Genomic DNA, 12,756 nt, shown 5'->3' on the forward strand with positions numbered 1-12,756 from the left:
AAAAGTGCTGGAAATGACTTTCTTTTTAGTTCAAGAGAGAGGACCCGGAAGAGACATTTCATTTTCATCATAATGACATTACAAGCAACTGATAATAATGGTGTGCTTTATGCCATTATCTTGTGAGTTGCAAACTACATTAAAAACATTTTGCCAAACAGCGTGGAAGGCACTGAATATTCCAACTGCCACAGAAAATCTCGGACTAAGCAATAACTGTACTTCAGGCGGGGAAGGTCTCCGCTAACCAATAAATATGATCGTTGCAGTCTGAGCAATGACAACAGCTAGGCAACATGTACAATTATTTTTTTCAGTGTTCAACAATAATGTGACACGTTCTTGAATATCGTGATGTCACTACACACTGAATCGTTCACAATAACTTGTACTTCAGTTTTGATCATTTAGTATCTCTAAGTTCCTTATCACAGCTGGGGTACAGGAGGAGGTGGAGAGGAGAGACACCTCCCTCCAGGGAGGAGGGAAAACTCAGTTTGACAGCAATGGCTGCTGTCAAACACCTCCTTGGATTGGCCTGGGATCAGACTATAGATGCTGCTCCCTTGGGTGCAGAGTGCACGGCTCATGGGAGGAATCCTGTGAGAGATGGGGATAGGAAATAAGGAGCTTCTGACCTTGCAGAGCAATGTACCTTTACAAAACTAAAAAAAGTTGGATAGATTAAAGTGACTATGGTGCTACAGAAGGGCAGATGGGCACTTTAACAGTGCAGAGGGGATGCAGATGATCATTTTTGGAGTAAGCCATTGCAAGAACTCCGCCTGCCTGGAAACTCTCTGAAAGGTTGGCAATGTCCCTTTTAATAAATATTATGATCAGGCTGTCTTTGGACTTCTGCAGTTAAGAAATATTTAAAACCTTGAACAAGAGGCACTGGTGCAGCATCAGTCGGTTGTCTAACAGCAGGTCGAGCAATATGTGGCCCCTTTTGTGGACTTTCTTTTCTTTTCGTTTAACTTTATGTCCAGGTTGCGTAACTGTTCCAGAAATCCCCGATTGGGTGAAATAGGCCTGTATAAAATGACCCTTTCGGCTGCATCGCGCAGAGAGCGATCGTGATAAATCATAAGATAGGCCAGTACCAGGGAGGCTGATCTGCTCATTCCAAGGATACAATGTACCAGGAGCTTCGCTGCAAGAGAAAAATATAACTGCTTGAGTGTTTGGATTCTTCAATTACAGGCAGTCAGAATGGTGACACATAAATTTTGCATTGTAAATTCCAAACCATTGAAAAGAACTGTACTGGGCTCCCTGATGACTAAGTGGGTAAGTGTAGCACTGATTGGGAAGGCCCAAGCTCCCATCCCATTCCGTGCTGAGTTAGCTGATTTTAGTCGAAGAGGTAAAGTTGAGCACAGTGCCCCAGGACTGGGGAGGGGAAAGGTCAGTCAGGATTCCTGCTCTCGGTTGATATTCAATAACTCATGCGAGCAGGTTTACACGTGTTGACGTGAAGTGAGGACAGGATCAGGTTCAGCTGTGACACTCTTCACAGTGGATCGACCTGCTGACAGTCGCTGTAAAGGCTTTCACATGGGGAATGGACTCTAGAGTGAGATACCACGTGGCTGTTGGCAGCTGTGAATGATGCCCAGCAAGTCCCCCACCTTCAGGGAGGAAAGCAAAGAAAAAGGGAAACTTTTTAAAAAAAAACTCCATCCAATATTATTTTGTGAATTTCTCTTTATTCACTTTATTCAAAATATCTTTGTTTAAATAGATATCTATGACATCATCAGGACAATTGTCTTAAGGGAGTTATTGACCAGATTAATCAAAACTAGCAGACATGTACGTTAACCTCTGGCTTTACACTATTTGCTAATGCAACTTCCTCGGGCATCATGTGAAGTAACTCCTCCGACTTAGATACATACTGAATTCAAAACAAAATAACAAGGGTGTTAAAATTAGTCATAATTCTTTGTCACTGATTTTTAAAGGGTGACTGATTGTGAAATCCTGATCCCAACGAAGGGATCAGGAAACAACTGGTCGCATTGAGAAAATCCCGAGCGAGCCTTCGCCTGGCGCAGCACTCCATTAATGCAAGATGCTGGGACAATAATACTTGCTTATATCTCTCTTTTCCAATATACTTACTGTGTAATTAGTGACCAGTTTGTGGTTCTAATTTGTAGTGTGTGCATGCATTGCCTACGCATACAAGGGTAATGTACACCCTTGGATGTGCTGCTGGTGGAATTTGAGCGTAGCCACTGCAAAAGGGATAATTGCAGGCCTCACAAAATTTCATCAGGCCTCTACCTCTTTGTAGCTGCACGACAGTCACTAGGGTGACTTTCCCTCTAGTTCTCCTTCCCTCCCTAAATGTAGGGAGCATTTAGCCTTTGCTTGGCTCCTCCCCTTGAAATCAGGAGCTCCATGTGCAGATGCAGACCCTCTGTATCACAGCATGTTGATGGACCACACCACATGACTGCTCCTTTTCAGAACAGTTTTAAAAAAGGTCAACGGTTATATTTCACAAACTATGACATCCTTCTCTTCTCTACTAATTGGGTGGATCCATATAATGAGCAGATTTACCTACAACTACACAGTCTACTTAGTGCATCTAAATTCAATGGACATCATAACATGCCTTACCATCTGGAGTATTCAGTGTTTGATGTATCTGTTCAGCAGCAGTGTAGAAATACGTACTCAGGTCAAAGTCTGGGGAATCGTCAGCTGCTATTCCGTAGTAATTTATTTTCTTGCCGTAAAAGATTTGATCTCCTTTGCTACCCCATTTGGAATGTGCAGCATTTAACACATGAGTGATCCCCAGCTTCCTTAATTGTTTTCTGTCATGGGCTATTACCCTATAACGAGAACAGAATGATCATGTAAGTTTTCAGTTTTAGAAGAAAATAATGTAATGTTGTACTACTTGCCATAAAGATCAGGAAAATCTCCAGCTCAATTCCCTAGTGTGTGCTGAGTTAGTCAATTGCTCAGTCAGTGATATTAGGTCCTCTGCAATTGGGAGGAATTGATCAAGGCTCTTGTTCCTGATTGTAACCCCAGTGGAAAATATTCGATAAGCTCAGGATTGGCACTGATACCTCCCTCGGTCAAATGGTCTGCTGACATTCACTGTCTCACCTCATGTATAAAATAATGGTGACTTAGCAGAATACTGGAGGACTGACACTGCCTGTGGAGCTTCCGGTTAAAGAGGGTGAAAAATGGAACAAAATTTGAATATTTTTATCAACGAATGTGTATGTTTACATTTCAAATTTGCTGTTGGTCCAGGAAATTGAAGCCTACATTTGAATCTTTACCGAGTACCTACAAGATATTGTACACACAGGTAGGATTGACACAAGGGCAGGTCTAGTCATAAGAATTGAACTGTGGTAAAGTGGTGGATGGCTTGTTGATGAATCAAGTCTGATTAAGCTATTGGGATGTTGTCCTCTCATCCCACCACAGGGAGTCTCCTCTATGGAGGCCATGATCTAACTGAATAGGCACAAGTGGCTGAATGGCCCAGTAGTTCCTACGTTTCTAACCCAGAGTTATGTATTTAAGTGCCAGATTTGGCAGATGTTTACGTTTAGTGAACCTCATTGGGAGAGCTTTGATGGATCTCATCTGGTCCACTAGATGGAGCCCTATATGGGAGTGCAGTGATATTTCACATGGAGTAAAGCAAGCAGGATCAACCTGACCTCACAGGAAAAAGGGCAATGTGCTCACACCCTCCCCCACCAATTATCATAGGTCACTGGAAACCAAATAAAGACATCTCTCCTCCCATTACCACAGACTACCTATTTAAAAAATTACTAGACAAACAATCTTATTGCTTTCATAAGTTGATCCTAGTCTCAGCCACAGTCAGCACCTTTTTGAACTGTGGAAGGTTTAGAATTTCTTCTCAATTTATTCTTTAACCTATTCATTACATCCTTCAGACAGAGATACCATCGAGTACTTCCTATTCTAGCACTGTAATGCGGTTTAAAAGAATGCACTGAAGCTAATTTCATTCCTTCCTGTTTTTAACACCAATGAAGTTGCTTAAATAAATCTGTGCTGAGTTCCTTGCCCTGTGCTGTTTGCTAAAAGTGTACTATCTCTGTAGCAGGTGCATGTGTACTTACAAGTCTCCAATGTATAGGTTAGGCCATACTTCATCGACGTGGTTTAATTGGACTCTGCTACTCTCCAGGATTTTCTCCAATTCTGTAACAGAAGGAGTTGTTGAATCACAGATTGAGTTACTATTAGAGAGATCAGGACTGCCTCCGGGTAGAGATTCTTCCGCTGACATGGGTGCACCTCAGTTTCTCCTGAAATATTGCTTTTGAAGGCTCGTCAGCCCTTCCCAACGTTCAGTGTTTAAATATTTATTGCTGTGAAAGTGATGATGATGCATTTCCTCAATCTCTCTTTGACATTTACAAACAGCTGTGATTCCTTGCTCCATTTCACACCACCATGTGTCTGTTAGGAACAGACTCCATTTTATAGAATCATGGAATATTACAGCACAGGAGGAGGCTATTCGGCCCATCGTGCCTGTGCCGGCCCTTTGAAAGAGCTATCCAATTAGTCCCACTTCCCTGCTCTTTCCCCATAGCCCTGCAATTTTTTTCCCTTCAAGTATTTATCCAATTCCCTTTTCAAAGTTACTATTGAATCTGCTTCCACCTCCCTTTCAGGCAACGCATTCCAGATTATAACAACTCGCTGCAGAAAAAAAATCTCTTCTCATCTCACCTGTGGTTCTTTTGCCAATGACCTTAAATGTGCGTCCTCTGGTTACCGACCCTCCTGCCAGTGAAAACAGTTTCTCCCTATTTACTCGATCAAAACCCCTCATAATTCTGCTTTTAAAACAAAGCATAACACAGAAGACTGAAATAAATTCTACTTTAAGTTTACAGTTTAATTTAAAACAGGTGAAAAATGCTGCAAAGGGGCAGTGTCTGCATCCACTCAAGCCTCATGGTACTCTTTCATAGAATTATAGAAAGGTTACAGCGCAAAAGGAGGCCATTCGGCCCATCGAGTCCATGCTGGCTCTATGCAAGAGTAATCCAGCTAGTCCCATTCCCCCACCCTATCCCTGTACCCCTGCAATTTTTTCCTTTCAAGTACTTATCCAGTTCCCTTTTGATTGAATCTGCCTCCACCACCCCCTCAGTGCATTCCAGATCCTAACCACTCACTTTGTAAAAAAAATGTTTCCTCATATCACCTTTGGTACTTTTGCCAATCACCTTAAATCTTTGTCCTCTGGTTCTTGACCCTTCCGCCAAAGGGAACAGTTTCTCTCTAACTACTCTGTCTAGACCCTTCATGATTTTGAATACCTCTATTAAATCCCCTCGCAACCGTCTCTATTCCAAGGAGAACAACCCCAGCTTCTCCAGTCTATCCCCATAACTAGAGTCCCTCATCCCTGGAATCATTCCAGTAAATCTCTTCTGCACCCTCTCTAAGGCCTTCACATCATTCCTAAAGTGCGGTGCCCAGAACTGGACACAATACTCCAGTTGTGGCCGAACCAATGTTTTATTAAGGTTCATCATGACTTCTATACTTTTGTACTCTATGCCTCTATTTATAAAGCCCAGGATCCTGTATGCTTTTTTAACCCCTTTCTCAATCTGCCCTGCCACTTCCAACCATTTGTGCACATCTACCCCCAGATCTCTCTGTTCCTGTACACCTTTTAGAGTTGTGCCCTCTAGTTTATATTGCCTCTTCTCGCTCTTCCTACTGAAATGTATCACTTTGCATTTTTCTGCGTTAAATTTCATCTGCCACGTGTCCGACCATGCCACCAGCCTGTCTATATCCTCTTGAAGTTTATCACTATCCTCCTCACTGTTTACTACCCTCCCAAGTTTTGTGTCATCTGCAAATTTTGAAATTGTGCCCTGTACACCTGTACAAGTCATTAATATATATTAAGAAAAGCAGTGGTCCCAGCCATGACCCCTGGGGAACACCACTTTACACCTTCCTCCAGTCCGAAAAAAAAACATTAACCACTATTCTTTGTTTCCTGTCATTTAGCCAATTCTGTATCCATGTTGCTACTGCCCCCTTTATTCCATGGGCCGCAATCTTGATGATAAGCCTATCATGCGACACTTTATCAAACGCCTTTTGAAAGTCCATACACACCACATCAACTGCATTGCCCTCATCCACCCTCTCTGTTACCTCATCAAAAAACTCTATCAGGTTAGTTAAACACGATTTGCCTTTAACAAATCTGTGCTGGCTTTCCCTAATCAATCCACACTCATCCAAGTGAGTGCTAATTCTGTCCTGCATTATCGTTTCTAAAAGTTTCTCCACCACTGACTGGCCTGTAGTTGCTGGGTTTATCTTAACACCCTTTTTTGAACTGGAAAAGCTGCAAGCTCAAACCAACCGCCTCAACCGGCCAATGGAAAGCGGCGCTTCGCATGCTGAGAAGAGAAATGAAAACTAGAACCTCTCCTCCGCTCCATGTTCACATCGATGAAACGACTCCATGTCGTGTCCATGTTAAGAAGAGTCCAAAGCCAGCAAAGAAAGTCCAGCAAAAGCTGAAAGGAGCATGGGAATGTGGGAACCTACGAGCAACCAACAAGGTGAAGACCAAAGCCCCAGTGGTGTAACATTTGCAATTCTCCAGTCCTCTGGCACCACCCTCGTATCTAAGGATGATTGGAAGATTATGGCCAGTACCTCCGCAATTTTCACACTTACTTCCCTCAGCAACCTAGGATGCATCCCATCCGGACCGGGTGACTTATCTACTTTAAGTACAGCCAGCCTTTCTAGTACCTCCTCTTTATCAATTTTTAGCCCATCCACTATCTCAACTATATCTTCCTTTACTGAGACTCTGGCAGCATATTTTTCCTTGGTAAAGACGGATGCAAAGAACTCATTTAGTACCTCGGCCCCACCCCTCCTCTTACTACCCATTTACTGTTTACATGCTTGGAGAAGACTTTTGGATTCCCTTTTATGTTAGCCGCCAGTCTATTCTCATACTCTCTCTTTGCCCCTCTTATTTCCTTTTTCACTTCTCCTCTGAACTTTCTATATTCTGCCTGGTTCTCACTTGTGTTATCAACCTGACATCTGTCATACGCCCCTTTTTTCTGTTTCATCTTACTCCCAATCTCTTTTGTCATTCAGGGAGCTCTGGCTTTAGTTGCCCTACCTTTCTGCCTCATGGGAATGTGCCTGGACTGTACCCGAACCATCTCCTCTTTAAAGGCTGCCCACTGTTCAATTACAGTTTTGCCTGCCAATCTTTGATTCCAATTGAATATTTTTACTTTAGAGTGGTCCGTGTCCTTTTCCATAGCTATTCTAAACCTTATGATCGCTGCTCCCTAAAAGGTCCCCCACTGACACTTGCTCCACTTGGCCCACCTCATTCCCCAGAACCAGCAATGCCTCCTTCCTCGTTAGGCCAGAAATATACAGGTCAAGAAAGTTATCCTGAACACATTTCAAAAATTCCTCCCCCTTTTTTCCCTTTATATTATTATTGTTATCCCAGTCTATATTGGGATAGTTGAAGTCCCCCATTATCACTACTCTATGGTTCTTGCACCTCTCTGTAATTTCCCTGCAAATTTGCTCCTCTATATCCTTCCCACTAGTTGGTGGCCTATAGAATACACCCAGTAGTGTAATGGCACCTCTTTTATTTCTTAACTCTAACCAAATAGATTCTGTCCTTGACCCCTCCAGGACATCCTCTCTCTCCAATAGTGCAATATTCTCCTTAATCAATACTGCAACCCCCGCCTCCCCACTCCTTTCTTTCCTTCCCTATCTTTCCTGAACACCTTGTATCCAGAAATATTTAGTACCCAATCCTGCCGTTTTTTGAGCCAGGTCTCCACTATCGCCACGACATCATATTCTCATGTGGCTATTTGCGCCTGCAGCTCACCAACCTTGTTTATCATGCTTCGTGCGTTCACACACATGCACTGCAAAAAAACAGTCCTAGACTTTCTTTTACTCTCTCTTAGTCTGATCCTACCTAATACTGCACTATTCCTTGCTCTAGTGCTATCTTTCTCTCCCAATCCTTTGTGCCCCTTGTTTCTCCTTTCCAGTGCTACATCCAGGAGGTGCCCATCCCCCTGCCAAATTAGTTTTAAACACCCCCCCCCCCACACACACACAGCACCAGCAAACCGCCCCACGAGGACAAATTGGTCCCAGCTCTGTTGAGGTGCAACCCGTCTGGGCTGTACAGGTCCCACCTCCCCCAGAACCGGTCCCAATGCCCCAGGAATCTAAAGCCCTCCCTCCTGCACCTTCTCTCCAGCCAGGCATTCATCTGTTCTATCCTCCTATTTCCTACACTCGCTAGCGCGTGTCACCGGGAGTAATCCTTCAGACATGCTACTCTGGAATAAGGTTGGAACATTCTGCCGAGTGCAAAAGTGAATACGGATAGGGTTGAGGCAGGAGCTGGGATTACAGCTTTGGCCAGGAGGCTTGCTTTACTGCTGTTCAAAAATCATTGCAAGTCTTGATAAATTTATTAATTAATGGCTCAAAAGTAAGTGGAAAAAAACCTGGACTTTTATTTTAAAAACCAGATGGCAGATTTTCCTGTGCTGGCATACATTCCAGATATTTCCATATTATCCAGTCTGAAGCTGGCTGGTGTCATCCCTACACAAGAATCTGCATATGATTGTTGCAAAGTTAGATGACAACAGTGGCTAATGAACGAAGACTCAGTAAATGCCCTATGTCTACACTTCCACAGCTCCTAGTCCCAGCTCAAGCACTTGTTTCTCAGGGAATGACATGAGGGGCTCGACGCTTCAGACAGTCTAAGGTCACATGATGTCACAGACGCAGGCCATGTATATTGTATCGAGTGGTTTCACGTGACATCACACTGAACCTGTGTAAGAGGCAGTGTTGATTTCTTGCACATACCACGTACAATTTTCCCTTCCATATTTTAGATCATCTCCTCGGGAAGATGATTAACCACAGGAAAAACTTCAAGACGATAATGCAGTAGTGCGATCGATGTGTATATGGACTTTCAGAAGGCATTCGATATAGGGCCACATAACAGACGTGTTAGCAAAATCAAAGCCCATAGGATTAAAGGGACAGTGGCAGCGTGGATAGGAAATTGACTATGAGACAGAAAGCAAAGAGCAGTGGTGAACGGTTGTTTGTCAGACTGGAGGGAAGTATACAGTGGTGTCCCCCAGGGGTCAGTATTGGGGCCACAACTCTTTTTGATATATATTAATGACCTTAAAATGATAATAAAATTTCAAAGTTTGTAGATGACGCAAAACTTGGAAATGAGGTTAACAGTGAGGCGGAAGGTAATAGACTTCAGGAGGACCGAGAGAGACTAGTGAAATGAGCAGACACATGGCTGATTAAATTTAATGCAGAGAAGTGTGAAGTGTTGCAGTTTGGAAGGAAGAATGAGTAGGGGGAAAATAAACTAAATGGTACAATTTTAAAGGGGTTCACGTGCTCAAATCGTTGAAGGTGGCAGGAAAAGTCGATAATCCTGGCCTTTATAAATAGAGGCATAGAATGCAAAAGCAAGGATATTATGCTAAACCTTTATAAATCACTGCTTAGTCCTCAGCTGGAGTATTGTGTCCAATTCTGGGCACCACATTTTAGGAAAGATGTCAAGGCTTTGGAGAGGGTGCAGATGAGATTTACTAAAATGGTACTGGGGTGAGGGACTTCAGTTATATGGAAAGACTGGAGAAGCTGGGATTGTTCTCCTTAGAGCAGAGAAGGTTAAGGGGAGATTTAATAGAGGTGTTCAAAATTATGAAGGGTTTTGACAGAGTGAATAGGGAGAAACTGTTTCCAGTGACAGAAGGGTTGATAACCAGGGGACACAGATTTAAGATCATTGGCAAAAGAACCAAAGGGAAGATGAGAAATATTTTTAAGCAGCGAGTTGTTATGACTTGGAATGCTCTGCCTGAAAGGGTGGTGGAAGCAAACTTAATAGTAACTTTCAAAAGGGAATTGGATTTATACTTGAAAAGGAAACATTTGCAGGGCTATGGGGAAAGAGCAGGGGAGTGGGACCAATTGGATAGCTCTTTCAATGTGCTGGCCTCTTTCTGTGCTGTAAGATTCTATGATTCTATGATAATACTCCTGAAATGTTTCCCAGATCCCTGAATGGAATCTATAGAAACTCTAGGATATCAATGCGGCACTGCAGCCACTAATATTTAATCCTGACTTTTTGCGTACAGATGACACATTGATTGTTCTAGCAACACAAATTCCATTGTATTCTACAAAGTATTTGAGCATCTGTGTCTATATTTATGTTAATGGCCTTCAATCCCATTCTTACTGGGTTCTGATGACACCCAGCTCTACCTCACCAACACCTCTCTCGACCCCTCCACTGCCTCTGATTTGTCATTCTGCTTGTCCGACATCCGGTCCTGGATGAGCAGAAATTTCCTCCAATTCAATATTGGGAAGACTGAAGCCATTGTCTTCAGTCCCCGCCATAAACTTCATTCCCTAGCCACCAACTCCACCCCTCTCCCTGGCCACTGTCTGAGGCTGAACCAGACAGTTCGCAACCTCGGCGTCCTATTTGACCCTGAGCTAAGCTTCCGACCCCATATCCTCTCCTTCACCAAGACCGCCTACTTCCCCCTCCATAATATTGTTTATTTCCACCCCTGCCTCAGCCCATCAGCTGCTGAAACCCTCATCTATGCCTTTGTTACCTCCAGACTCGACTATTCCAATGTTCCCTTGGCTGGTCTCCCACCTTCCACCCTCCGTAAGCTTCAGCTCATCCAAAACTCTGCTGCCCGTATCCTAACTCGCACCAAGTCCCGTTCACCTATCGCCCCTGTGCTCGCTGATCTACATTGGCTCCCAGACTGGCAACACCTCAAATTTAATATTCGCATCCTTTTATTCAAATCGCTCTATGGCCTCGCCCCTCCGTGTCCCTGTAACCTCCTCCAGCCCTACAACCCTCCGAGATCTCTGCACTCCTCCAATTCTGACCTCTTGCGCATCCCCTATTTCCATCACCCCATCATTGGGGCCGTGCCTTCAGCTGCCTAGGTCCTAAGCTCTGGAATTCTCTCCCTAAACCTCTCTACATCTCTCTCCTCCTTTGGGACACACCTTAAAACCTACCTCTTTGACCAAGCTTTTGGTCACCTGTCCTAATATCTCTTTACATGGCTCGGTGTCAAATTTTGGTTTTGTTTGATAATGCTCCTGTGAAGCACCTTGGGACATTTTACTATATTAAAGGCGCTATATAAATGAAAATTGTTGTTCTAAAATATCTATTGAGCTGTTTTGAAAACACTGTTTGTTACTTTTGATGGGGATCTGTCTATTCCATGTATTTACCAATCTGCCTGCGTGGAATGGATATTATAATCTGTAATCCTTTTTATACTTGCGTTCTCTAGCTCTATGGTCAGAATTTAAATAAAATAACCTGCCTGTATTTACATTATCTTGCTTTTCAGCATTTGAAAGATCTGCATTATCTCCTTCCTCAACCTTTTCTTTCCTCCAAAGAAAATAAATTCAATTCTGTGTGTCTTCATATCCCAGAATTCTGTGTTCTGGAATCATCCCTTTCACTTTTCTGTGAACAATCTCTAAAACAGTAAAGTTCCTTTGAAGGTAGGTTTTCCAAACTTGCGCACTGTGACTTCACCAAGGAGTTATATTGGATTATAATAATCTATTTCACTTATAAATCAAAGTCACTTATAAAGTAAATTTTTGTACTTGATTGATCTTTTCAAAATTTTGGTCTTGGGATGTCAGTGACATGAGCAAGGTGGCATTTATTGCCCACCAGTAATTGTCCCGAGAAGCTGGTGTTGGGCCTATTCCTTGAACCGCTCCACTCCTTATGGTGATGGCGCTCCCACACTGCTGTTAGGCAGGGAATTCCAGGATACTGACCCAGCAACAATGTAGGAATATTGTCCAAGTCAGGATGCTGTGTGACTTGGGGGCGATGGTATTCCCACAGCATTGTTGCTCTGGTCCTTGGTGGTAAGGTCACAGGGGCTGTTGAAGTCTTGCTGGTAACATCTTTCCAGTGTATGACGTGAGATTGAATGGTGTGGTGTGATATCTTATTGTAACATATTACAGGCCATTACATTGTGTTATTTGATATTGTATGGTTGTGAAAGTCAAGTGTGATAGTTGTTAGTAAATGATCGAATACTGATGTCCCTTGATTGACAGGGTGCACCAATAATGTATTAATTAACTATTTCTGCATAGTTTGCATTTTAAAGGTTTTGTGTTAAATTACTTGTTTTGGTACAATGGTCGCACCCTTCTGACAAATAGTATTTTAGAAGTTATTGTTTGTGTTTATAATGTGTTTAACCCACAATTTAGAAGAAAAAGATATGTCTGAATGACCCTAATTCAAAGGTGTAGTGTATGGATTGAATATTTTTTGGCGTGTTATTACAAAGAATTACATGGAATCTACAGCACAGGAACAGGCCATTCAGCCCAACTGGTCTCTGCCGGCGTTAATGCTCCACACGAGCCTCCTCCCACCCTGCAGTATATTGCTTTTAAAAAAATAGTCTCTGCAGCCTGTGAGTCTTAGAGGCTGAAAGTAAACATTTCTATGGAATTGGTTAATCATCTGTCTCCCTCTATGCACTTGCCCTTGATAAGGTACAGAAAATGAAAAGGAAC

The 12,756-nt window shown here is 42.9% G+C and overlaps 1 protein-coding gene across 1 annotated transcript; it reads right to left on the reverse strand.

Moving 5' to 3' along the window:
• Positions 1-5: 5 nt before the first annotated feature.
• LOC137304096 (dual specificity protein phosphatase 13A-like) lies at positions 6-4,444 on the reverse strand. Its single transcript, XM_067972571.1, has 3 exons — positions 4,146-4,444; positions 2,638-2,855; positions 6-1,156 (listed from the first exon to the last, which is right to left on the reverse strand). Exons 1-3 carry the CDS (start codon positions 4,313-4,315, stop codon positions 921-923), a joined length of 624 nt encoding a protein of 207 aa, XP_067828672.1. The 5' UTR covers positions 4,316-4,444; the 3' UTR covers positions 6-920.
• Between the last annotated feature and the right edge of the window lie 8,312 nt (positions 4,445-12,756).

The sequence above is a fragment of the Heptranchias perlo genome, chromosome 36 (genome assembly GCF_035084215.1).
Source record: "Heptranchias perlo isolate sHepPer1 chromosome 36, sHepPer1.hap1, whole genome shotgun sequence".
NCBI classification, from domain to species: Eukaryota; Metazoa; Chordata; class Chondrichthyes; order Hexanchiformes; family Hexanchidae; genus Heptranchias; species Heptranchias perlo.

Coding starts and splice junctions, on each gene's coding strand:
- LOC137304096 (XM_067972571.1), bottom strand. CDS start 4,315: ATGTCAGCGGAAGAATCTCTACCCGGAGGCAGTCCTGATCTCTCTAAT. Junction 2,856..4,145: donor AACCTATACATTGGAGACTT/GTAAGTACACAT, acceptor TTCTCGTTATAG/GGTAATAGCCCATGACAGAA. Junction 1,157..2,637: donor AACACTGAATACTCCAGATG/GTAAGGCATGTT, acceptor TTTCTCTTGCAG/CGAAGCTCCTGGTACATTGT.